The sequence below is a fragment of the Nicotiana tomentosiformis genome, chromosome 3, assembly GCF_000390325.3.
Source record: "Nicotiana tomentosiformis chromosome 3, ASM39032v3, whole genome shotgun sequence".
NCBI classification, from domain to species: Eukaryota; Viridiplantae; Streptophyta; class Magnoliopsida; order Solanales; family Solanaceae; genus Nicotiana; species Nicotiana tomentosiformis.
In genome coordinates, this window is record NC_090814.1 from 92,017,381 (window position 1) to 92,044,606 (window position 27,226).

The window sequence follows — 27,226 nt, forward strand, 5'->3', positions numbered from 1 at the left end:
TTTAACAAGAAAGAATCCATAGAAGGTAACATCTCAGTACACAGAAATACAATAGGGGATCTCCCGAGATATCGTCTCGTAGTCCCAAACGTAAATATGCAGGGGGTCTCCCGGAATACCGTTCCGTAGTCCCAAAAAAAATATGCAAGACATGGGGATCTCCCGGAATACTGTTCCGTAGTCCCACAGTAAATATGTAAGATAAGGCAATCTCCCGGAATACTGTTCCGTAGTCCTAAAGTAAATATGCAAGATATGGGGATCTCCCGGAATACCGCTGCGCAGTCTTAAAGTAAATATGCAAGACAGGGGGATCACCCGGAATACCGTTCTGTAGTCCCAAAATAAATATGCAGCTTAAATAATAGAACTCGACAACTACAACACGAAATGTTACAAATTAGACAAAGTACAAGTCAAGGAAAAACAGGACAAATCCACTAAACATGCTGCACGGAATCAGATAAACAATTAAGTCAAGTAGGCATGCTATTTGTTTTTCTAACACGATACTACACATGTTGATAAGACTCAAATAAGAAGGAAAAAACAGGTTATTACTTAGTAGAAATTGGGTTTTTACAACAATTATCCCGTGTACGTACTCGTAACCTCACGTACACGGTGCTCACATATCAAAACAGTACCAAATCCTAATGGGATCTCCCCCACACAAGGTTAGGAAAGCCACTTACCTCGAACCAAGCTCAATCAATCGGTAACAATGCCTTTTCCATGAATATCCGACTCCGAATGGCCCAAATGTAGCCAAAAACAATTACATATCATAAATACAACTATAATAAACTAATCTAATTAATGAAAACAATACTTTAACAAAATTTCTGAAATCTGTCTCAAAAGTCGACCCAGGTCCACGTCTCGTAATCGGGTAAAAGTCACAAAATCTGAAAGCCCATTCACTCACGAGTCCAACTATACTAAATTTATCAAAAACTGACCTCAAATGATCGCTCAAAATCCAAAATCAAACTCTTCAAATCCCTAGCCTCAAACTCCTAAATTCCACCTTAAATACACACTAACTAGGTGGAAAAATCAATAGGGAAGCAAGATTATTGATCAAAAATAAGCACAAGGGACTTACCTCAAGAAATATCTTGAAAATTCTCTCAAAAAGCGCCCTAAACCGAGTTTGCAAAGTCCAAAATGACATAAATCACGAAGCCCTTCGGTTTTAAACACTACCCAGGCATTTCCGCCCCTGCGGAGCCTGGGATCGCACCTACGAAAATGACTAACCCCGGTTGCCTCTGCTTCTGTGACAACTGGTCCGTATCTGCGCTATCGCAGTCGCGGAGAAACCATCGCACTTGCGACCTCTGCTGATCTCCACCCCTTCCGCACCTGCGTTCAACCTACCGCACATGCGGCCTTGCACCTGCGGCTAATACCCTTGCAGGTGCGATCATACCAACAAAAGACCAAACTTCAGAAATTTCTCAACTTCCATTCCAAGTCCGTTAACCACCCGAAACTCACCCGAGGTCCCCGGGACATCAACCAAACATACCAACCAATCATAAACACCATACAAACTTAGTCGAGCCCTCAAACCACATCAAACAACGCTAAAATCACAAATCATCCTCTGATTCAAACTTAAAGAACTTGAAACTTCTAAATTTGACAACCGATGCCGAGACCAACCAAACAATGTCCGATTGACCCTAAATTTTTCACACACATCATATTCAACATGGACCTACTCCAACTTCCGGAATCGGAATCCAACCCCGATATCAAATATTCCACTGCCGGTTAAAATCTCCAAAAATTTGACTTTCGCCATTTCAAGCCTAAATGAGCTACAAACCTCCAAAACACAATTCGGCCATGCCTCTAAGTCCAAAATCACCCAACGGAGCTAACAGAACCGACAAAACTCCATTCCAAAGTCGTCTTCATAGAGTTCCAACTACGGTCAAAATCCTAAGACTTAATCTCCCATTTTAGGGACTAAGTGTCCCAAAACACTCCAAAAACCAAAACGAAGCCTCCCAACAAGTCACATAAGCAAAAAACTATATGGGGGAAATAGTAAATAGGGGATCGGGGCTATTACCCTCAAAAAAACCGGCCGGGTCGTTACATCCTCCCCCTCTTAAAATAATTGTCCGTCCTCGAACGAGTATAGAGACATACCTGAAGTGGTGAAAATATGAGGATAATGGCTGTGCATATCTTGCTTGGTCTCCCAAGTCGCCTCCTCGACCGGCTGTCCCCTCCACTGAACCTTCACGGAAGCAATGTTCTTTGACCATAGCTTTCTGACATGCCTGTCTAAAATAGCCACTAGCTCCTCAACATAAGATAGATCCTTGTCCAAATGGACTGAGCTGAAATCCAACACATGAGACGGATTGCTGTGATACTTCCGGAGCATCAAAACATGAAATACCGGATGAACTGTTGCTAGGATGGGAGGTAAGGCAAGCTCATAAGCAACTTCCCCTACTCGCCGTAACACCTCAAAGGGACCAATAAACCTTGGTCTCAGCTTACCCCTCTTTCTGAACCTCATAACGCCCTTCATAGGCGAAAACCGGAGCAAGACCCGCTCTCCAACCATGAATGCAACATCGCGAACCTTCGGATCCACATAACTCTTCTGTCTGGACTGGGCTACGTGAAGTCTATCCTGAATCACCTTAGCCTTCTCCAAGGTATCCCGAACCAAGTCAATACCCAATAATCTGGCCTCGCCCGGCTCGAACCAACCCACTGGGGACCGACACCACCTACTATACAGAGCCTCATACGGTGCCATCTGAATGCTGGATTGATAACTGTTGTTGTAAGCAAATTCCGCAAGTGGAAAGAACTGATCCCAATCACCCCCAAAATCTATCACACAAGCGCGGAGCATATTCTCCAATATCTGAATAGTGCACTCGGACTGTCCGTTCGTCTAAGGGTGAAATATTGTTCTCAACTCATCCCGAGTACCCATCTCTTGCTGTACAGCTCTCCAAAATCGTGATGTAAACTGCGTACCCCGGTCATAGATAATAGATATCGGTACGCCATGAAGCCTGACGATCTCACGGATGTAGATTTGAGCTAGCTGCTCGGAAGAATAGGTAGTCATCACAGGAATGAAATGAGCCGGCTTGGTCAGCCTATCCACAATCACCCAAACTGCATCAAACCTCCGCTGAGTCTGTGGGAGTCCAATAACAAGATCCATAGTGATCCGCTCCCATTTTCATTCCGAAATCTCCAACTTTTGAAGCAACCCAACTGGACGATGATGTTCATACTTCACCTGCTGGCAATTTAGACATTGGGATACATACTCTACTATGTCCTTATTCATCCTCTTCCACCAGTAATGTGGTCTCAAGTCCTGATACATCTTTGTGGCACCCGGATGAATAGAGTATCGCGAACTGTGAGCCTCCTAGAGAATCAATTCACGCAAACCATTTACATTGGGAACACATAGCCTGCCTTGCATCCTCAATGCACCATCATCTCCAATAGTGACCTCCTTAGCATCACCGTGCTGGATCGTGTCCTTAAGGACAAACAGATGGGGCTCATCATACTGACGCTCCCTGATAAGATCATAAAGATAAGACCGAGAGACCGCACAAGCCAATACTTGACTCAGCTCAGAAATATCCAATCTCACAAACTAGTTGGCTAAGGCCTGAACATCTAACGTCATAGGCCTCTCTACTGCTGGTAGATATGCTAAGCTCCCCAAACTCTCTGCCTGGTGACTCAAAGCATTGGCCACCACATTGGCCTTCCCAGGGTGGTATAAAATGGTGATATCATAATCCTTAAGCAGCTCCAACCACCTCCTCTAACGTAAATTAAGATCCTTCTGCCTAAACAGTTGCTGCAAACTCCGGTGATCGGTGTAAATCTCACAAGGAACACCGTACAAATAACGCCGCCAAATCTTCAAGGCATGAACAATAGCTGCTAACTCCAGGTTGTGGACAAGATAGTTCTTTTCATGCACCATCAGCTGTCTCGACGCGTAGGCAATCACCCTACCGTCCTGTATCAACACCTCACCGAAACCAATTCGCGATACATCACAATATATAGTATAAGACCCCGAACCTATAGGCAATACCAATATTGGGGCTGTAGTCAAAGGTGTCTTGAGCTTCTAAAAGTTGTCCTCACATTCCTCTGTCCACCTGAATGGAGCACCCTTCTGGGTTAGCCTGGTCATAGATAAGAATCCCTCTACAAAGAACGGATCTACCTAGATCCCATCACTCGATACAATATGACCCAAGAATGCCACTGAGTCTAGCCAAAACTCACACTTTGAAAATTTTGCATATAACTTCTTTTCTCTCAAGGTCTGAATTGCAGTCCTCAGGTGCTGCTCATGATCTTCCCAAGTCTGGGAGTACACCAGAATGTCGTCAATAAGCATAATGATGAATGCGTCAAGGTAGGGTTGGAACACACTGTGCATCAAGTGCAAAACTATTGTTGGGGCATTGGCAGCCCAAATGACATCACAAGGAAATGGTAATGACCATACCGAGTCCTGAAAGTAGTCTTCGAGATATCTGGCTCCCGAATCTTCAACTGATGATAGTCGGAGCGTAAATCAATTTTGGAAAATACCCTGGCACCCTGTTGCTGATTAAATAAATCACCAATACGAGGCAATGGATACTTGTTCTTCATTGTAACTTTGTTCAATTTGCAGTAATCAATACACATATGCATAGGACCATCCTTCTTCTTTACAAATAAGACAGGAGCACCCCAAGGTGACACACTGGGCCGAATGAAGCCCTTATCAAGCAACTCATGTAACTACTCTTTCAACTCTTTCAATTCAGGAGGAGCCATGCGATATGGAGGAATAGAGATGGGCTGAGTGTCCGGTAACAAATCAATTCCAAAATCAATATCTCTGTCGGGCGGCATGCCTGGAAGATCAGCTAGAAAAACATTTGGAAAGCCCCTCACTATTGGAACTGACTCAACTGTAGGGGTATCAATACTGACATCTCTCACATAAGCTAGATACGCGCACACCCCTTCTCAACCATTCGTTGAGCTTTAAAAAATGAAATAACTCTGCTGGGAGTATACTCTAAGGTACCTCTCCACTCTAATCGCGGTAAACCTGGTATAGTCAGCGTCACGGTCTTAGCGTGACAATCAAGAATAGCATAATGGGGTGAAAACTAATCCATGCCTAAAATAATATCAAAGTCCACCATGTTGAGCGATAATAAATCGGCTCTGGTCTCAAAACCACTAAGAGCAATCAAGCACAATCGATACACGCGGTCCACAACAAGAGAATCTCCCACAGGAGTAGACACATAAACAGGGGAGCTCAAAGAATCCCGTGATACGCCCAAATACGGGGCAAAATAAGAGGACACATAAGAATATGTAGAGCCTGGGTCAAATAGTACTGACACATCTCTATGACAAACCGTAACAATACCTGAAATGACAGAATCAGAAGCAACTGCCTTTGCACGAACAGGAAGGGCATAATATCTGGCCTTCCCCTCTAGGGCGACCTCTACCTCGGGCTGGATGAGCAGGTGGGGTGGTAGTTAGTGCTGTAATAATAGCTTGAGGACCCGGCGGAGCACGTTGTGGCTGAGAAGTCTGTGGAGGTGCACCCCTCCTAAATCTGGGGCAATCCCTTACCATATGGCGAGTGTCTCCACACTCAAAACAATCTCAGGAAGGGCGTGGCTATTGTGGCTGGCTCGGGCCAGATCTGCTGGACTGGACGCTAGGAACACCCCGTGCAGGAGGCACACTAGATACTAGAGGTGCATAATAAGGCTCCTGGGGCCTAGAAGGGGCTAGAACACCACTGGCGGCTGGAAGAGCTAAATGAACGGGGCGACTCACACAACCCCTACCATGGAAAGCTGCTGGGACACGAGCACCAGAATAATAACCAGTCTCTCGAGACCTCTTGGCCTCTCTCTCCTCTCTATCCCGGGCAAGCATACCCTCCAATCTCCTATCAATACTCATAACCTACTGATAAGATATATCCATCTCCAACTCCCTGGCCATACTAATTCGGATACTGGGGTGGAGTCCCTCAATAAACAGACGAACCCTCTCTCGAACTATGGAAACCAAGGTCGGTGCATGCCGGGCCAAATCACTGAAGAGAATTGCATACTCTGACACAGTCATAGATCCCTGGTGCAGCTACTCAAACTCCGCGAGCCATGAGTCCCTGAGGCTCTAAGGGACATACTCTCTTAAAAACATGTCCGAGAACTGAGTCCATCTAAGTGAAGCTACCTCATCCAGACTACTCAGCTCATAAGCACGCCACCACTGATAGGTTGCTCCTCTAAGCTAGAAGGTGGTAAAAGAAACCCCACTCTTCTCCTCTACGCCCATAGTACGGAGAATACGATGACACTCCTCTAGAAAACCCTGAGCATCATCTGTAGCCAATCCGCTGAAGGTAGGTGGGTGATACTTCTTGTACCTTTAAAGTCAGAGCTGCTCCACCTCAGAAGTTGTTTTCCTAACCTCGGGCTGAGCTGGAGCTACCAGTTGCATTGGTACAATCTCTGGAACCTGGTCGACCTGAACCCGTTGCTCTGGAGTAATGGCGATGGGAGTCTGTGCTCCTCCCCCGGCCTGAGATGTGGCAGGATCAAGTGGAATTAATCCAATCTGAGCTAAGGTGTTGAACATGCTCAGAAACTGGGCTAAAGTCTCCTAGAGGGCTAGTGCAGAAACAGGTACCTCAAATGTGTCTGCCCTCGCACTGGAGTTACTGGGGGCTCCTCTATAGCAGCTCGTGCGGGTGCTCTGGCTGCACCACGTGGATGTCCTTGGCCTCTACCTCAGCCCCGACCTCTCACGGCTCTAGTAGGGGCGCGGGTGCCTGGTCATCAGATCCACATGTACGTGTCCTCACCATCCGTGAGAGAATAGAATACAGAAGTTTTTTTTTTTTTTGAAGTCAACAATTTTCGCACGACAAGGAATCAAAGTAGTGAATTTTTTCCTAACAGTTCCATATCCTCCCGAACATAAGTACAGACATCTCCGTACCGATCCGCGAGACTATAATAAACCGGCTTGTGACTCATGACACCTATGAACCTAGAGCTCTGATACCAACTTGTCACGACCCAAACTCCTTCTATATAACGCTGTGACGGCACCTAGTCTCTATAACTAGGTAAGCCTAACACTGTTTTGCGGAATAATGAAATGAAAACATAAATTTAACAACTAACTGTAACAATAAAAACACAACTGGGTACCATGCCCCTTGGCATGTACAATAACCGACTATTCAAAAATAAACAGTAATCCCAAAACTCAGAACATCATGAATTACAAATTATGAAAGGAAAATCTAGTGTCTCGATACATCAGAGTCTAACAAAAGAAAAATACAAAAGATAATGGACATGGGAAAGAGTAGAAGGGGATCTGAGGTCTACGGACGCGGCAGATATACCTTGAAGTCTCCAAAGTTGTCTCAGCTCACTGATAGTGCGGCTGATAAGGAGCACCTAAATCTACACACAAAAAACATGTGCAGATAGTAGCATGAGTACACCACAATCATTACCCAGTAAGTGCCAAGCCTAACCTCGATCGAGTAGTGAAGAGTCAGGTCAGGACCCTACTGGTATATATAATAATAAAGCAAGACAAGAATGAAATTTTGTAGTAAAATAAAGACTGAAATTTAACAAGAAAGAATTCATAGAAGGTAACAGCTCAGTACACAGAAATACAACAGGGGATCACCCGAGATACCGTCTTGTAGTCCCAAACATAAATGTGAAGGGGGATCTCCAGGAATACCATTCCGCAGTCCCAAAGTAAATATGAAAGACAGGGGGATCTCCCGGAATACCGTTCTATAGTCCTAAAGTAAATATGCAAGACAGGGGGATCTCCTAGAATACCGTTCCGTAATCCCAAAGTAAATATGCAAGACATGGGGATCTCTCGGAATACCGTTGCGTAGTCTCAAAGTAAATATGCAAGATAGGGGGATCTCCCGGAATACTGTTCCGTAGTCCCAAAATAAATATGCAGCTCAAACAATAGAACTCGGAAACTACAACATGAAATCTTACAAATTAGACAAAGTACAAGTCAAGGAAAAACAGGGCAAATCCACTAAACATGCTGCACGGAATTCAGATAAACAATTAAGTCAAGTAGGCATGCTATTTTTTTTGTCTAACAGGATACTACACATGTTGATAAGACTCAAATAAAAAGGAAAAAATAGGTTATTACTTAGTAGAAATCGGGTTTTTACAACAATTAGCCTGTGTACGTACTCGTCACCTCACGTACACGGCACTCACGTATCAAAACAGTACCAAATCCTAATAGGATCTCCCCCACACAAGGTTAGGCAAGTCACTTACCTCAAACCAAGCTCAATCAATCGGTAACAATGCCTTTTCCACGAATATCCGACTCCGAATGGCCCAAATCTAGCCAAAAACAATTACATATCATAAATACAACTATAATAAACTAATCTAATTAATGAAAACAATACTTTAACAAAATTTCCGAAATCCGTCTCAAAAGTCGACCCGGGTCCACGTCTCGGAATCAGGTATAAGTCACAAAATCTGAAAGCACATTCTCTCACGAGTCCAACCATACTAAATTTATCAAAAACCGACCTCAAATGATCACTCAAAACCAAAAATCAAACTCTTCAAATCCCTAGCCTCAAACTCCCAAATTCCACCTTAAATACATACTAACTAGGTGGAAACATCAATGGGGAAGCAAGATTATTGATCAAAAATAAGCACAAGGGACTTACCTCAAGAAATCTCTCGAAAATGCTCTCAAAAATCGCCCTAAACAGAGTTTGCAAAGTCCAAATGACATAAATCACGAAGCCCTTCGGTTTTAAACACTGCCCAGGCATTTCCACACCTGCAGAGCCTGGACTCGCACCTGCGTGCCCACTGGAGCGAAAAATATGGGCGCACCTGCGAAAACAACTAACCCTGGCTGCCTCTGCTTCTGCGATAACCGGTCCGCATCTGCACTATCGAAGGTGCGGAGCAACCATCGCACCTGCGACCTCTGCTGATCTCCACCCCTTACACACATGCGCTCAACCTACCGGACCTGCGGCTAATACCCTCGCAGGTGCGATCATACCAACAAAAGACCAAACTTCATAAATTTCTCAACTTCCATTCCAAGTCCATTAACCACCCGAAACTCACCCGAGGTCCCCAAAACCTCAACCAAACATACCAACCAATCCTAAAACACTATACAAACTTAGTCGATCCCTCAAACCACATCAAACAATACTAAAATCACAAATCATCCTTCGATTCAAACTTAAAAAACTTGAAACTTCCAAATTCGACAACCGATGCCAAGACCAACCAAACCACGTCCGATTGACCGTAAATTTTGCACACAAGTCATATTCAACATTACGGACCTACTCCAACTTTTGAAATCAGAATTCGACCCCGATATCAAAAATTCCACTGCCAGTCAAAATCTCCAAAAATTTGACTTTCGATATTTCAAGCCTAAATGAGCTACAGACCTCTAAAACACAATCTGTACACGCCTCTAAGTCCAAAATCACCCAACGGAGCTAACGGAACCAGCAAAACTCCATTTCAGAGTCGTCTTCACACAGTTCCGGCAACGGTCAAAATCCTAAGACTTCAACTCCCATTTTAGGGATAAGTGTCCCAAAACACTCCAAAAACTAAAACGGCGCCTCCCAACAAGTCACATAAGTAGAAAAAGATATGGGGAAAATAGTAAATAGGGGATCAGGGCTATTACTCTCAAAAAGATCGGTCAGGTCGTTACAATGACTTGTGCGTATGGTCGAAATTTAATTTCGGGAAGTTTAGAGGTGGTTTGGAAAGAAAATTCTAATTTCGGAAGCTTTAAGTTGGAGAAATGTACTAAAGTGTGATTTTTGAGTAAACAACCTCAGAATCAGGATTTGAAGGTTCCAACAGGTTCGTATGATGATTTTGGACTTAGGCGTATGTTTGGATCGGGTTTTGGATGACCTAGGAGCATTTCGGCGCCTATTGTGGAAGGTTGGCATTTTGGAAAAAGTTCATAAATTTGACTTGAAGTGAATTTCAATGATATCGACGTCCATTTGGGATTTCGAGTCTGGGAATAGCTCGGTATAGTGATTCTGGTATTGGGAGCACGTCCGGAAGTGGATTCGGAGGTCCATAGGTCATTTTGGGGTCATTTGGCGGAAGTTAGAAATTGGATTGTTTTTGAGAAGTTTGACCGGGAGTGGACTTTTTGATATCGCGGTCGGATTCCAATTTCGGAAGTTGGAATAGGTCCGAAATGTCGAATGTGACTTATGTGCAAAATTTGAGGTCAATCGGATGTGATTTGATAGGTTTCAGCATCGAATGTAGAAGTTTGAAGTTCTAAAGTTCATTAAGCTTGAATTGCGGTGCGATTCATGATTTTGATGTTGTTTGATGTGATTTGAGGCCTCGAGAAGGACTGTGTTATGTTATGGGACTGGTTTGTGTGATTGGACGGGGTCCCAGTAGCCTCGAGTGTGTTTCGTGGTGGTTTCGGACCAAATTGGAGTTGTTTTGGACTGTTGTTGCTCGTGTCTGGTTTCCTTCTTCGCGAACGCGAAGGAAGTCCCACGTTCACAAAGAGGAATTTATGGGGTTTCTGGGTTTGGCATTCGCGAACGCGAGCCAGTAGACGCAAACGAGAGGAAAGAGCTGGCAAGCCTTCGCGAACGCGGCCAAGGCGACGCGAACACGAAGAGGAAAAGAGGGAGCTGGGCCTAAGGCCATTTGGCCTACGTGAACGTGTAGAGGGGTACGCGAACGCGAAAGGGCGGGTCATGTGGCCTTCGCGAACGCGATCAAAGGGTCGCGAACGCGATCAAAGGGTCGCGAACGCGAACAAAGATTTCTGGGCAGTGAGTTGTTTTAAACGGGATTTTGGCCATTTTCACTTCATTTCCTCCATGGGAGCCGGTCTTGGAGCGATTTTGGAGCTCCATCATCATCATCTATGTCAAGGTAAGTGATTCCCACCTATTGCAAGTTAAATACTTGGATTATATATGGATTTAGACATGAAAATTTGTAGAAATTTGGGATTTTAGAAAAACCTAGAAATTGTTATTCTTGGATTTTGATCACGAATTTGGGCATGAAATTGAGAATAAATTATATATTTGAGTTCATCGTGATATGGGTAAGGTTTATCTTTGAAAATTTTCGGAATCCAGGCACGTGGGCCTGAGGGTGATTTTATCGACTTTTCTAGCGGAGTTGGAAATTGTTGTAAATTGATTAATTATGAGTATTAGAGCATATTTTGATTGGGTTGCATCTTATTTGACTAGTTTTGGGACCATTGGGCATCAGTTTGAGTTATTGGAAGGGCTTGAAAGACGATGATGGAACTTCGGGGCGAGGTAAATCTCCTTTCTAACTTTGTAAGAGGGAATTAACCCCATAGGTTAATTGATTAAATACGTGCTTCTACTTGCGGAGGCTAGGTACGCACGAGGTGACAAGAGTCCGTACGTAGCTACTAACTATGCCTATGTCCGGGTAGTTTTAGGTTTACATCATGCCTTGTTGATATTGTTATTTGATTTGTGGTTATTGTTTGCCTTGAGAAGAAGCAAGTTTGAGGTTTGCATATTAATTGTATTGAGAAGAAATGAAATTGAGGAAATTAAGTTTTTAAAAAGGTTTCATCTGGACTTCGTATTTTCGAAAAGAAATTGAGGAATATTATAATAACTTAAGAAATTTATATTTGACCGCGTCGCATGTATGATCCGCGAGCGGGTAAAAGCTTCAAGTCGAATTGTCTTTATTTTGAAAGGAATTAAGAAAGGGTTATGATTTATTGATAAATATATAATTGACCGCGTCGCATGTATGATCCGCGAGCGGGGTAATAGATGCATTTATGGTTCGTGTCGTACGACCCTCGGCAATGCACAGTTTATATTTATATGTTGGATCAGGTCATACGACCTCGGCATGACTTGCACATGATTGTATTAATTGCTTTGAAATTATAATAATTGATACTGCTTCATTGTCCTGAGATATAAATTGTTAAATGATGAAAAATGAATTTGGAGAAATGTCTTATTAACAAAAGAATTATTTACTTATTTCATGATATTGGGCTTACAGCCGTTCAACGTGATCCATGCTTAATTATATGATTGGTATATTAATTATAGATCATAGTAAGTGTCCGAGTTGACCCCTCGTCACTACTTCTTAGAGGTTAGGCGGGATACTTACTGAGTACGCGTTGATTTACGTACTCATACTACACTTGTTGCACATTTGTTTTTGTGCAGGTATATATATGTCTAGAGGCCTTGTGGGCGTAGAGGCACAGTTATTGCGGGGACTTAGGTGAGCTGCACTCTCTACTGCAATCTGCAGCCAGCAGAGTCTCCTTCAGAGTATTTATATTTTTCTTGTCCAAATTTGTATTCCGGACAGATGTTGTATTTTATTTTACCTCCTAGTTGATGCTCATGCACTTGTGACACCGAGTTTTGGGGTGATTATGGGTTGTCCCGCATTGAAATTTGTTGAAAATATTATTATTTATCTTGTAAATTCCATCTCTTATTATTTAATTGAAGGAAACAAATGTGATTTCAAAATATTAAAAACGAGAATCAAATTGAGTATTTATTGTTGGCTTGCGTGATCCATACGCTTTTGGGTGAATCATTCTCCTTATTTACTTAAAAGCCCTTTATTGCTATTTATCGTTAGTTATATCTCCATTAATATTCATGCATCAAGAGTATTTTTGCATCTATGATCACCAATCATTTACGGGATCTGTCCCCTTCTCTCGTACGTTCCCGAGATTAATATCTAGAGTTATTATCCTTAACTAGATTTAACCTCTTGTTATATAAATTAAATAGTTTAACCAAAAATTACCCCTTCTCCCGTACGTTTCCGATATTAATATCTAGAGTTATTATCTTTAACTAGATTTAACCCCTTGTTATATAAATCAAATAGTTTAACATGAAATTATACTTTTTGGTAAAACAATTTGGAGTCGTCAGTGGGGATTTTCTAGCTAAGTCTTTTAGTTTCTTCTAATCTACAACTGACACTGGTTACTGACGCAAAATAAAAACCTTCTTCTCTTTGTAAAATTTAGTTTACCTCATTAACCTTTAAGGCTTGGGAAACTATACCCCCTTCACATTTTGAATGGAAACGACAACCCCCCTTTGTACTCAAAAAGTAGTTGAAAAAAAACTATTATCATTAATAAAAATAAAAATTCACAATACCCTCATTTTGGAGGGAATCCTTTTGGAACTAGAATACGTTTGGCGTTATATTCTGGTAATTAGCATAAATCACAGTGTTTACTTTTAACTTTTAAGCCAAAGCTTGACATAAATTTGGGGAAACCCTAGAGTCATCTGGAAACTAGACGAACATTTCAAGGTGAGTAACCTTTGATACTTATATTTATTTAGTGGTAGAGAATGAAAAAATATTCCAGTATTTTCATTTTTTTTTAAGTTACTGAGAATGTATTAGTGCTTTTTTCTTTTTAAACTTTGTTCTTGTGGTCATGTGGTATGGACTACATCTTTCAGTATGTTCATTATTCATTATGTGGTGCCTATAGAATGGTCTAAAGCCATGTAGGGCAGACACATTCTACTAACGACGATATATGATTAAAGTATTGTGGAATTTCCTGTGAGGTGCCATTTTGTTTATTCTGGGACTCATGGGAACAAAGTCGAATACTCTTGCACCTGGGACAAAAGTTCTAAGGGAAAACTGAGATGCACTTTGTATAGGCCAAAATCCGTCCCTAGGAAATTTAGCGTTATATGGCATTGAGGAAAGAGTCGGTCGAGCTCGCCTAAGATACAGCAAAGTCACTGGCCGAGGTGCCGACATGAGTGGTAGTCGAATTGTCGACAGGAGTCGTAGTCGAGATGGTCAACAAAGGTCGAGGTCGAGATTGATTACTGACGATTAGACTAGTAACGACTAATTTGTCAGAATAGGATATTAAGAGAGAATATTCTTTGTTTGTACTATTAGGGTTTTCTAGGAAAAGGTACCATATATATAGAAAAAAGAGACAATGATAAAGGCATGTAATATTGATTTTGACCAGAACACTTTTGAAAATAAGATTCTCTCTCTCACACAAAAATACAAAGATTACTTTTTGGTAAAGCTTCTTGTTCATATTATTCCCTACCTTTCCACTAGATCCGAGGTGTGTTCATGCGAATCTTGGACCTTTCTGTCACTCATCATTATCAAGAGAAATATTCGTCTAATCCATACGCTTTTGGGTGAATCATTCTCCTTATTTACTTAAAAGCCCTTTATTGCTATTTATTGTTAGTTATATCTCCATTAATGTTCATGCATCAAGAGTATTTTTGCATTTATTATCACCGATCATTTACGGGATCTGTCCCCTTCTCCCATACGTTCCCGATATTAATATCTAGAGTTATTATCCTTAACTAGATTTTACCCCTTGTTATATAAATTAAATAGTTCAACCGAAAATTACCCCTTCTCGTGTACATTCCCGAAATTAATATCTAGAGTTATTATCCTTGACTAGATTTAACCCCTTGTTATATAAATTAAATAGTTTAGCCGGAAATTATACTTTTGTGTAAAATAATTTGGAGTCGTCTGTGGGGATTTTCTAGCTAAGTCTTTTAGTTTCTTCTAATCTACAACCGACACTGGATACTGACGCAAAAAAAAACCTTCTTCTCATTGTAAAATTTAGTTTACCCCATTAACCTTTAAGGCTTGGGAAGCTATACCCCCTTCACATTTTAAATGGAAATGACAACTCCCTTGTAATCAAAAATCAAATGGAATAGAAACTATTATCATCAATAAAATTAAAAATTCACAATACCCTCTTTTGGGAGGGAATTCTTTTTGCGCTAGAATACATTTGGCGCTATATTCTGGTAATTAGCATAAATCACAGTGTTTAGTTTTAACTTTTAAGCCAAAGCTTAATATAAATTTGGGGAAAACCTAGAGTCATCTGGAAACTAGACGAAGTTTTCAAGGTGAGTAACCTTTGATACTTATATTTATTTAGTGGTAGAGAATGAAAAATATATTTCAGTATGTTCATTTTTTTGAAGTTACTAGGAATGTACTAGTGCTTTTTCCTTTGTAAACTTTATTCTTGTAGTCATGTGGTATGGACTACATCTTTCGGTATGTTCATTATTCATTATGTGGTGCTTATAGAATGGTCTAAAGCCATGTAGCGGCAGACACAGTCTACTAACTACGATATATGATTAAAGTATTGTGGAATTTCCTGTGAGGTGCCATTTTGTTCATTCTGTGACTCATGGGAACAAATTCGAGTACTCTTGCTACAGGGACAAAAGTTCTAAGAGAGAGCTGAGATGCCCTTTTGTATAGGAAAATATCCGTCCCTAGGAAGTTTAGAGTAATACGGCATTGAGGAAAGAGTCGGTCAAGCTCGTCCAAGATGCAGCAAAGTCACCGACATGAGTCGTAGTCAAGATGTCGACAGGAATCGTAGTCGAGATATTCAACAAAGGTCGAGGTCGAGATTGGTTATTGACGATAAGACTTGTAACGGCTAATTTGTTAGAATAGGATATTACGAGGAAATATTCTAGGGGATATTCCCTTCGTTTGTACTATTAGTGTTTTCTAGAAAAATGTCCCATATATATAGAAAAAAGAGACAATGATAGGGGCATGTAATATTCATTTTGATCAGAACACTTTTGAGAATAAGATTCTATCTCTCGCACACAAAAATACAAAGATTACCTTTTGATAAAGCTTCTTGTTCATATTATTCCCTACCTTTACAATAGATCCGAGGATTGTTCATGAGAATCTTGGACCTTTGTGTCACTAATCATTGTCAGGAGAAATATTCGTCTAATCCATACGCTTTTGGGTGAATCATTCTCCTTATTTACTTAAAAGCCCTTTATTGCTATTTATTGTTAGTTATATCTCTATTAACGTTCATGCATCAAGAGTATTATTGCATTTATTATCACCAATCATTTACAGAATCTATCTCCTTCTCCTGTACGTTCCCGAGATTAATATCTAGAGTTATTATCATTAACTAGATTTAACCCTTTGTTATATAAATTAAATAGTTTAACCGAAAATTACCCCTTCTCGCGTACATTCCCGAGATTAATATCTAGAGATATTATCCTTAACTAGATTTAACCCCTTGTTATATAAATTAAATAATTTAACCGAAAATTACACTTTTTGGTAAACTATTTGGAGTCGTCTGTGGGGATTTTCTAGCTAAGTCTTTTAGTTTTTTCTAATCTACAACCGACACTGGTTAGTGACGCAAAAAAAAAAAAAAACTTCTTCTCTTTGTAAAATCTAGTTTATCCCCTTAACCTTTAAGGCTTGGGAAACTATAGCCCCTTCACATTTTGAATGGAAACGACAACTCCCTTGTACTCAAAAATCAGATGGAAAAGAAACTATTATCATCAATAAAAATAAAAATTCACAATACCCTCTTTTGGGAGGGAATCCTTTTTGCGCTAGAATACGTTTGGCGCTATATTCTGGTAATTAGCATAAATCATAGTGTTTACTTTTAACTTTTAAGCCAAAGCTTGACATAAATTTGGGAAAAACCTAGAGTCATCTAGAAACTAGACGAAGTTTTCAAGGTGAGTAACCTTTAATACTTATATTTATTTAGTGGTAGAGAATGAAAACATATTTCAGTATGTTCATTTTTTTTAAGTTACTCAGAATGTATTAGTGCTTTTTCCTTTTTAAACTTTGTTCTTGTGGTCATGTGGTATGGACTACATCTTTTAGTATGTTCATTATTCATTATGTGGTGGTTATAGAATGGTCTAAAGCCACGTAGGGGCAGACACATTCTACTAACGACGATATATGATTTATGTATTGTGGAATTTCCTGTGAGGTGCCATTTTGTTCATTCTGGGACACATGAGAACAAAGTCGAGTACTCTTGCTACAAGGACAAAAGTTCTAAGGGAGAGCTGAGATGCCATTTGTATAGGACAAAATCCGTCCTTAGGAAGTCTAGCGTAATATGGAATTGAGGAAAGAGTCGGGCGAGCTCGCCCAAGAGGCAGCAAAGTCACCGGCTGAGGTACCGACATGAGTCGTAGTCGAAATGTCGACAGGAGTCGTAGTCGAGATGGTCAACAAAGGTCAAGGTCGAGATTGATTACCGATGATAAGACTTGTAACGGCTAATTTGTCAGAATATGCTATTAGGAGGGAATATTCTAGGGGATATTCCCTTCGTTTGTACTATTAGGGTTTTCTAAGAAAAGGTTCCATATATATAGAAAAAAGAGACAATGATAGGGGCATGTAATATTGATTTTGATAAGAACACTTTTGAGAATAAGATTCTCTCTCTCACATTAAAATACAAAGATTATCTATTGATAAAGCTTCCTGTCCATATTATTCCCTACGTTTCCACTAGATCCGAGGATTGTTCATGCGAATCTTGGACCTTTCTGTCACTCATCATTTTAGTTTCTTCTAATCTACAACCGACACTGGTTACTGACGCAAAAAAAAAACCTTTTTCTCTTTGTATGCATAGATCTAACATGGCAGGTAATAGTGAAGAAAGAACGAGAATAATGAGTGACCTTCCAACCTACCTCATGGACATCATCCACGAAAGCTCTGAAGTAGTGGACTAGGATACAACTCCCAATGCCTCTCCTAGGCGAGGTGGATCACCCCCTCCCTACTGCAGCATCACAAAATCCCATGGCAAGACTGCCTCCACATCCGTGGGAGAGGAGACACCACCAACTATAAAGAAGCTCCTTGAGGCTTGGCTAATTAATACAGTGACCAGGGTCCTCTATAGGCTCGTTCAGGACGCAACTGCAGTAAAGGCTAGTACCTGCGCTGCACCACCAGTGGACGAGCAACATGATCAGCCTCCTCTGCCCACGACGACAGGTATTACTCATAGTGTTATTAACAACGTAGGCGACGACGCTCTCATAGCCATTCTGAAAAGGATGGAGGAAATGGAAAACGAGAACAAGACACTTCGGAATCAAATGAGAGAGCACCAAGAAAGGGTCGATAAAATATCGGGCACTCCTAAGCTATTGCAGAAGAGAGGCGCCAGTCGGTTCGTCGAGTAGCCGTACAGTGAAAGAGCTGCCCCCACATGCCATACCAAAGACCTTTAAAATGCCACCTTATTTGAAAATATACGATGGCACAACCAACCCCGAGGATCATGTGACCCATTACGTCACCGCCGTGAAAGGAAATAATCTCGCCAAAGAACTAGTATCCTCCATTCTGCTAAATATATTTGGTGAAAACCTCACGGAGGTGTATTGACCTGGTACTCGCAACTGCCAGCACGGTCCATCAAAATCTTTGAGGAAATGGCTGATAAGTTCGTAACGGCCCATGTCGGGGCCAAGAAGGCTGAGGCAAGAGTGAATGACATCTTTGCTATCAAACAGTCCCCGGGAGAGGGATTGAGGGACTTCCTCGCCTGTTTCAACCGAGTAAGAATGACTTTGCCCAATGTATCAGAAGGAATGGCGGTAGCTGCTTTTCAAAATGGGCTGAACAGAAATGGTTCAAGGGCGAGAAGAAAATTATTAAATCGGCTTATGAGATATCCCCCAATGACTTGGGACAAAATACATAATGCATACTGTGCCAAAGTACAAGCAGACGAAGATGACCTCAATGGGCCGACTCATCGACTGACCTCAGTACAAGCAGAATCCAGAAAAGATCAGAGAAGTGATATCATAAGAGATCCAGTGGCCTCACGGCCAAGCCAGGAATGACATCTCCCATATGTCAGAAATACAGCTGTATACTTATCTCGCCATGAAGAAGGCCCACCCCAATCGAGAACAAGGACTCACCGAAATGAGAGAGGTATGCCCCATTTACTATCCGCTCACAATTATTGCGTGTCACATATAGAGATCGTCTACGCCTTGGAGAAGCTCGGACCAAAGGTAAAGTGGACACAAATGATGAGGTCAGACCCGAATACCAAAAAATCAAATGCCCTCTAGGAGTTCCATCACGAGCGAGGACACAAAACCGAAGATTGTATTGCCCTAAGACAGGAGGTCGTAAACATACTGCGACAGGGACACCTCAAAGAATTGCTGAGCGATCGGGGAAGGACCAACTTTGCCAGGGGACGCGAACAACATTAAGGGTCGCCGAAGCCGCCCTCGCTAGTCCACACCATCCACATGATCATCGGTGGTGGGGACGATGCTTCCATCAAATAACGTGAAGTTCACCACAACCCACAAGCTCAAACAGTCGATCACCCATGAATGGTATGATGAACTCGAAGAAAGTATCACCCTCGATAAGTCAGATACCAATGGTTTGGCATTCCATCACTATTACGCTCTCGTTATTACTTTACAAATATTAGATACTGACGTAAGATGAATTATGGTAGATGATGGGAGCAAAGCGTGTATTATCCATCCCCGAGTACTCACACAAATGAAACTCGAGGACAAGATAGTACCACACTGCATCACACTGACAGGCTTTAACAATGCAATTGAACGAACATCCTACGAGATCACACTTCCCGTCCTGGCAGGCGGCGTCACTCTGGAGACCACTTTCCACATCATGGACTAGGACACGGCATACAACGCCATAATAGGGCGACCATGGATACACACCATGAGAGTTATACCCCCCAGCTTGTACCAAGTTATCAAATTCCCTACTCCATGGGGCATATTCAGCATACGCGGGGAGCAACGCATATCCCAAGAGTGCTACCATATTGCCCTAGACTGCATGGCCACCCAACAAACAAGAGATAGAGAGAAAGAGGCATAGAAATCAACAGGGTCGAGGTCGGTAAGCGATGATAGCGGGGACATCATCAGAGACCCTAATATGGCCGATGCCACAGGATCGACCATAGAGGACCTCAACCCCGTTCAACTTGATAGCAACGGCCACATCAAGAAAGCTTACATCGGCTGCAAACTTCAAGAATCGGGTAAGTTACGTGAATTTTTAACTGCTAACACGGACTTGTTTACTTTTAGCCATGCAGATATGCCAGGTATCCCAAAGGAGATCACCATACACAAATTAAACGTCGATCCACTCTACCCCCTGGTGAGGTAGGTTCGACGTAAGTTCAACTCCGCAATCAATGACGTAGTGCGCGAAGAAGTGGAAAAATTATTGGAAAACGGCTCCGTCAGAGAGTCGAAGTACCCCCAATGGGTCGCCAACGTGGTCATGGTGAAAAAAAAGAACGACAAGTGGAGTGTGTGTGTAGATTTCACCGACCTGAACAAAGCTTGCTCCAAGGATTCGTTTCTACTACCTCATATCGACCAGCTCAATGACACGATAGCCGGGCACGAGTTGCTAAGTTTCTTGGATGCCTACTCGGGCTACAACTAGATCTTTATGAAGGAAGAGGACCAGGAAAAGACCACCTTAGTCACCCACCAGGGGACATACTGCTACAGGGTCATGCCTTTCGGATTGAAAAATGCGGGGGCAACTTACCAAAGGTTGGTGACGAAGATGTTCAAAAAACAACTCTGAAAAATAATGGAGGTATACATCGACGACATGTTGGTCAAGTCCAAAAGGAAAGAAGATCACATCGACCACTTAAGAGAAGCATTCAACATACTCAGGCAATACGACATGAAACTGACCCCCGAAAAATGTGCATTCGGCGTGGCCTCAGGGAAAGTTTTGGGTTTCCTAGTGTCGCAGCAGGGTATCGAGGTCAATCCCGACCAAATCAAGGCCATCGACAGGATACCAGTACACTTGACCACCAAAATGCAGGTCCAGAAGCTAACTGGCCGTAATGTCACTCTTTTGAGGTTCATCTCACGATCCTCCAATATGTTCCACAAGTTCTTCGGCGTACTCAAAAAGGAGAACGACCTCCAATGAACCCCTGAGTGCGTCCAAGTCGGGAAGGAGTTAAAGGTGTACTTGTCCTCACCACCGTTGCTCTCAAAACCGGAACCAGGACAACCTCTCCTCGTCTATCTCGTCGTGTTCGAAGTAGCTGTGAGCGCAGTTTTAGTCCAAGAAAATAAAGGTATGCAATCTCCCATATATTACATTAGCAAGACACTAGTCGGCGCCGAGACCAGATACCCCCATCTTGAAAAACTAGCTCTGGCCTTAATCGTAGTTTCACTAAAGCTTAGACCGTATTTCCAATGCCATCCCATCTCGGTCGTCATGACTTTCCCCTTAGGAAGCATTTTACAGAAACCCGAACTATCCAGTAGATTGGCCAAATGGGCCATCGAACTAAGCGAACATGATATTACATATCGACCGCGAACGACGATAAAGTCTCAGGTCCTCGCCGACTTCAGTGCGCATATACTGCCCGGAGTCAAAAAGGAAGCCATCCATGCTTCTTCCCAAACACAAGACCTCTGGGTCCTATACGCTGACGGCGCATCTACCGCATCGGTGTTCCGGACTGGGACTCGTACTCGAAGTCCCAACAGGCGAAGTAATTCGCCAATCCATAAGGTGCCCGAACATGACTAACAACGAGGTCGAGTATGAGGTCGTAATTATAGGACTAAGACTAGCACTCAAATACGGGGCGAAACAGCTAAGGTTGCACTGCGATTCTCAGCTCGTGGTCAACCAAGTCATAGGGACTTTCCAAATCAAGGAGCAAAGGTTACAAAAATACAAGACCGAAATCCACAAACTACTACCTGAGTTCGACGAATGTCAGCTCGACCAGATTCCTCGAGCATAGAATATCGAGGCAGACGGCCTCGCCAAATTAGCAGCAGCCACCAAAGACATTACAACCGAAGACCAAAATGTGGTCCACCTCCTCAACTCGTCGATAGACCAAATAGAAGTAAGAACCATAAACCTGACTTAGGACTGGCGCAACGGTATTATCACATATTTACAGGACGGTGTACTCCCCAATGATAAAAAAGAGGCCAAAAAGTTATGAATGCAAGCGGCCAAATACATCATCGTTCACAACGACCTGTACAAAAGGACATAAGGCGGCCCTCTAGCGAAATGTTTAGGCCCAAATCAGATGTGGCGCGTCCTTGAAGAAGTACACGAGGGCCACTATGGAGTTCACTCCGGCAATCGAGCTTTGGTTAGATGCCTCATACGAGCGGGGTGTTACTGGCCTACCATAAAAAAGGAGGCCGCAGACTTCGTAGAAAATGTGATCAATGCCAGAAATACGCCCCAACGATCCACCAGGCAGGCGAACACCTACACTTAGTAACTTCTCCTTAGCCGTTCATCAAATGGGGAATGGACATCATAGGCCTCATCCCGGCGGGACGAGGTAACGTACGATTTCTCTTGATTTTAACTGACTATTTCTCTAAATGAGTAGAAGCAGGAGCATTCGCCCAAATACGCGAACATGATGTGATCGCCTTCATATGGAAAAATATCATATGCCGTTACGGTCTCCCCAAAGAAATCAGTTACGATAACGGATCTCAATTTGCAGGAAAGAAGGTCGCCGACATTTTTGAAAAATGGCACATCAAAAGAATATTGTCAACACCTTACCACCCCGTGGGTAACGGGCAAGCGGAGTCCTCCAACAAGTCAATACTGAACATCATGAAGAAGAAGCTCGAAGATGCCAAGGGACTGTGGCCAGAAATATTACCAGAAAAACTCTGGGCCTACCGAACAACGCCAAAAACGAGCATAGGGAAAACGCCATACTCGTTAATCTATGGTACTGATGCAGTAATACTAGTCGGGGAGCCCAGCCTAAGATACTTCCCTAAAAGTGGACCCCAGAACGATGACAGTAGAAAGCAGAAACTCGAGGAAGTTGGGGAACGAAGAGATATGGCCTACGTGAGAACAGTGTTTTAAAAGGCGGGGGCGTGAGGCGAGACGTTTTACCCAACATGAGACGAGGCGTAAGCCCCGAGACACGGGGCGTAAGTCACATGGATCTTTAATTTATAATTACTAAAATAAACTTAAAATTATTTTTAAATATAAAAATTACATAATTATTTTAGAAAATTCATACAAATCACAAAAAATAGATAAGTATTGTAATTATATGAACTAACAATAAAAAATATATACTAATAAATGAGATACATCTTAACAATAAGTCAATAATGTTCTGACCGAAATAACAATCCATATTCCAAACAAGATAAGCAAAAAGCGTCATTGATTATTTGTAAATAAAAATAAAAATGAAATAAAATCAAACTAGTCCATGGCAATGATCTGAAGTTCTGAACTATAAAGACAAACATTATAGATGCCTTTAGAATATATATTTTAAAATATGAGAGAGGATAACTTTCTAGTAGTTTAACAGTAAAGAAAATTTGGTGCAAACAAAAGAATTTGGCCAGAGATATATTGGTATCATTGTTAAGAGCACAAATGACATTGTCTATGGAGTATAACTATGGACGATTCTTCACTGTCTAACGAAAGTGGGGGTGGGGAAAGATTTGGGGTAAAACGAAAAGGAGTTTTAAAAATATAAGGGCAATTATCAAAATTATCCTTCAATTGGTTAAGTTCCATCAGGCGTGAGTCTTGGTTCTGAAACGAGTATTGCGCCTAACCGTGCGCCTCATCTCTTGGGGCATGCGCCCAAAGGATCTGCACCTCTCATTAACGCCCGGATGCGTTTTATGTACGCCCCGCCCCGATTCGCGCCCCAGGACTCGCCCCATAAACGCCCATAAAAACATTGCCTAAGAATGGTCTCGCAAAAGCAATAAGCAGAACGCTACTATAACAAAAGAGCAAAGATCAAGCCAATTAAAGTCGGGGTCTACGCGCTTAAAGCTAAAACACAAGCGAGCAAAGATGCACGGGAAGGCAAACTAGAAAACAACTGGGACGACCCCTACAAAATCACGACAACAGCAAGCAAATGGTCATAGCGATTACCAAACAACTAGAACATTACACACCCCAAGTACTTCAACTTTTAAAGGATGAGGTCCCCAAAGTCGCACTCTTTTTCCCTCACCCGAGTTTTGTCCCAATTGGGTTTTCTCGAGCAGGTTTTTAACAAGGCGATGACGGGGATACTTCAGGATTGAAGTACGCACAGACGAAGACACTGGATGACTAGTTCATTGCTCGATCTCTCACTATTTTTTCAGTTCAACCAATGAAGGGACTAGATAGACTGGTACTAAACTACCAGCCAGTGCCTGGAAAATATGTAAATCTCTCCAAGACAATGAACAAAGCACAAGTACATGAAGTTTATTTTTGTTATCCCTAGGCAAAGGTTACATTCGACCTCGTTCGAATTAACACCTATTTGGCCCACGGCCTTAACTAGTCAAAGGTTACATTCAAACTCGTTCGAATTAACACCTACTCGGCCCACGGACTTAACTAATTAAAGGTTACATTCGACCTCGTTCGAATTAACACCTACTCGTCCCACTGCCTTAACTAATAAAAGGTTACATTCAACCTCGTTCGAATTAACACCTACTCGTCCCACTGCCTTAACTAATCAAAGGTTACATACGACCTCGTTCGAATTAACACCTACTCGGCCCACGTCCTTAACTAATAAAAGGTTACATTCGACCTCGTTCGAATTAACACCTACTCGTCCCACGGCCTTAACTAATCAAAGATTACATTCGACCTCGTTCGAATTAACACCTACTCGACCCACAGCCTTAATTAATCAAAGGTTACATTCGGCCTTGTTCAAATTAACACCTACTCGGCCCACGGACTTAACTAATTAAAGGTTACATTCGACCTCGTTTGAATTAACACCTACTCGACCCACGGCCTTAACTAATTAAAGGTTACATTCGACCTCGTTCGAATTAACACCTACTCGTCCCACGGCCTTAACTAATTAAAGGTTACATTCGACCTCGTTCGAATTAACACCTACTTGGCCCACAGCTTTAACTAATTAAAGGTTACATTCGACCTAGTTCTAATTAACACCTACTCGGCCCACAACCTTAACAAATTAAAGGTTACATTCGACCTTGTTCGAATTAACACCTACTCACCCTACGTCCTTAACTAATCAAAGGTTACATTCGACCTCGTTCGAATTAATACCTACTCGGCCTACGGCCTTAACTAATTAAAGGTTACATTCGACCTCGTTCGAATTAACGCCTAACTCGGCCCATGGCCTGAACTAAATAAAGGTTCATTCAGCCCCGTTCGAATTAAACATGTGACACGTTCGACCTTATTCGAACCAACTACTGGCCCTCGGCCATAATCGAACCTAGACTACTCGAACAAATCTATTACGACGAAGGCCACCAAGCAACAAAATCAAAAAAGTGTACAAGCCCGAAAAAATAAAAAGAATCAGGTACGAATGACAGAACTGACATTTCATACTTAAAATATTTTTCTACAAAGGCTCGAATACACGCTCGCAAAAAATACACACAAGCCTGCGGCTAAACAAAAAAGAAGGAAAAACAACTAAACACCGCCCGACCAAAAAGCACCACCAGCTTGATCACACCCAAGCCATCTCCACCTACCTCTTCTCCATCACCATCGCCAGCGGGATACTCATCCTCGTACCAGGCATCCTGTTCAATTCGATCCACGACCGCCCCCTCATCATCACCGGCTTCCGGTGTAGCGGGGTCATTGCCACAAGCAAACCGAGCTTCACGTGCCTTAGCACGAGCATCCTCGAAGTCTGCTTCCGAAATAGCCCCCGCCCTCATCAAGTCCCTGAATATATCCAATTGAGCCTCGGTGTAAATCCATTCCTCGTACAAATCCCGTGGAATATCAGGAAAAGCAGAATCATGAGAGGAGGACGGTTGAGCTAATAACTACGCCTTCTCGTTCTCAAAAGCAGCAACTCGATCACTAAGGCCTTAAGCCTCTTTTTCCAGCTCCCCTATCCGCTCATAAAGCCGCTCCTCTCTAAGTCTGGCCATCTCCAAAGCACTCTCCCGCTCTGAACAAAGAACGTGGATCCCGATCTCTAAAGCCTATGTTATCCTTGCAACCGATAGATGGTCCATCTACACCTTCTCTAAACCAACTACCTTCTCAGCGACCTCGCCACTCAGAGCGACCATTTTGAGTTAACACTCCTCGAGCTCGGCGCGCAATGAGACCACTTAGGCTTGAAGGTCGGCACATTGGGCCTCGACCCCCTGCTCATCTCGAGCTCCTCTTCTTTGTCCCTCAACGCCCCCTCGAGAACGCTGTATTTTACAATGACCATCATCAATTCATCATCCTTCTCCTTTAATTCACCTCGGAGAGCCTGGAAAGTGTTGTTTCCACCGAACTGCCTGCATATCTCGCGGTGTTTATCACGGTATTCACGATATTTGTGCTACATCTTCTGGAAAATGGCCTTACGCCTCTCCTCTCATCGGACTCTCTCGATCTCCAAAATCACGATCTGAAAGAAAGAAAGAATGAGTAAGAACAAAACTGTACTCGACATAAAAATGGAGAAAGATCAAAAGGCTTACCCTAAGAGCGAGGCCGACTATACTCCTCGACAAAGTGGCATCCTTTAGATTCTCTAGGGTTTTACCCTCCACATCGGAACAGAGGGGACCAAGAGAAGGGACCACGTCCTCCGTATCAACCAGCAAATCCCGGTCCAAGGGGATCGCAATAGTTCGTGTTTCCCCCTCCAATCTAACCTCAAGTCGGGTAAGTCCTTCCCCCATCATCCTCACTTCCTCAGCATCCATATCGGAGCCCTTCTCGTAACCTTCTTCGGCTATACTTTTTCCTTTTGTGTCAACCCGGGAAGAAGGATGATCGGCTAGTAGCGAGGCTGATGGCTCATCCTGCCGTAAGATGTTAGGGATTCTCACCGACGGCCCTTCAGAATCCATCATGGCCTCAGGAAGAGATGTACCCTCCTCGGCCCCCGACGACGGCGGAATCGTGGGCGGTAGCTCGGCATCATCTCCAAGTTCTATGGTCGACGTTTCTTAGATGATGAAATCCTCCATCACTGAACTCCCCACACAGATAGCTCTTTAGCCATTATCTACAGATCGCCTCTTACGGGGAAGCAAGTTATCGTCATTCGGCGACGATTACTCCTCATCATCCTCGTTTACTTG

General features: G+C 42.6%; 1 protein-coding gene across 1 annotated transcript; it reads left to right on the forward strand.

Annotated features, from left to right (window-relative positions):
- The first annotated feature begins 20,018 nt into the window (after nucleotides 1–20,018).
- LOC138908168 (uncharacterized) lies at nucleotides 20,019–23,003 on the forward strand. Its single transcript, XM_070198815.1, has 2 exons — nucleotides 20,019–20,190; nucleotides 22,504–23,003. The coding sequence occupies exons 1-2, from the start codon at nucleotides 20,019–20,021 to the stop codon at nucleotides 23,001–23,003; spliced, it is 672 nt and encodes a 223-aa protein (XP_070054916.1).
- The last annotated feature ends 4,223 nt before the right edge of the window (nucleotides 23,004–27,226 follow it).

Bases quoted from the DNA above. Each gene is read 5' to 3' on its own strand.
- LOC138908168 (XM_070198815.1), top strand. From the start codon at position 20,019: ATGGCCGATGCCACAGGATCGACCATAGAGGACCTCAACCCCGTTCAA. The intron at 20,191-22,503 runs GTATCCCAAAGG...CTAAATGAGTAG, and splicing joins TAGCCATGCAGATATGCCAG to AAGCAGGAGCATTCGCCCAA.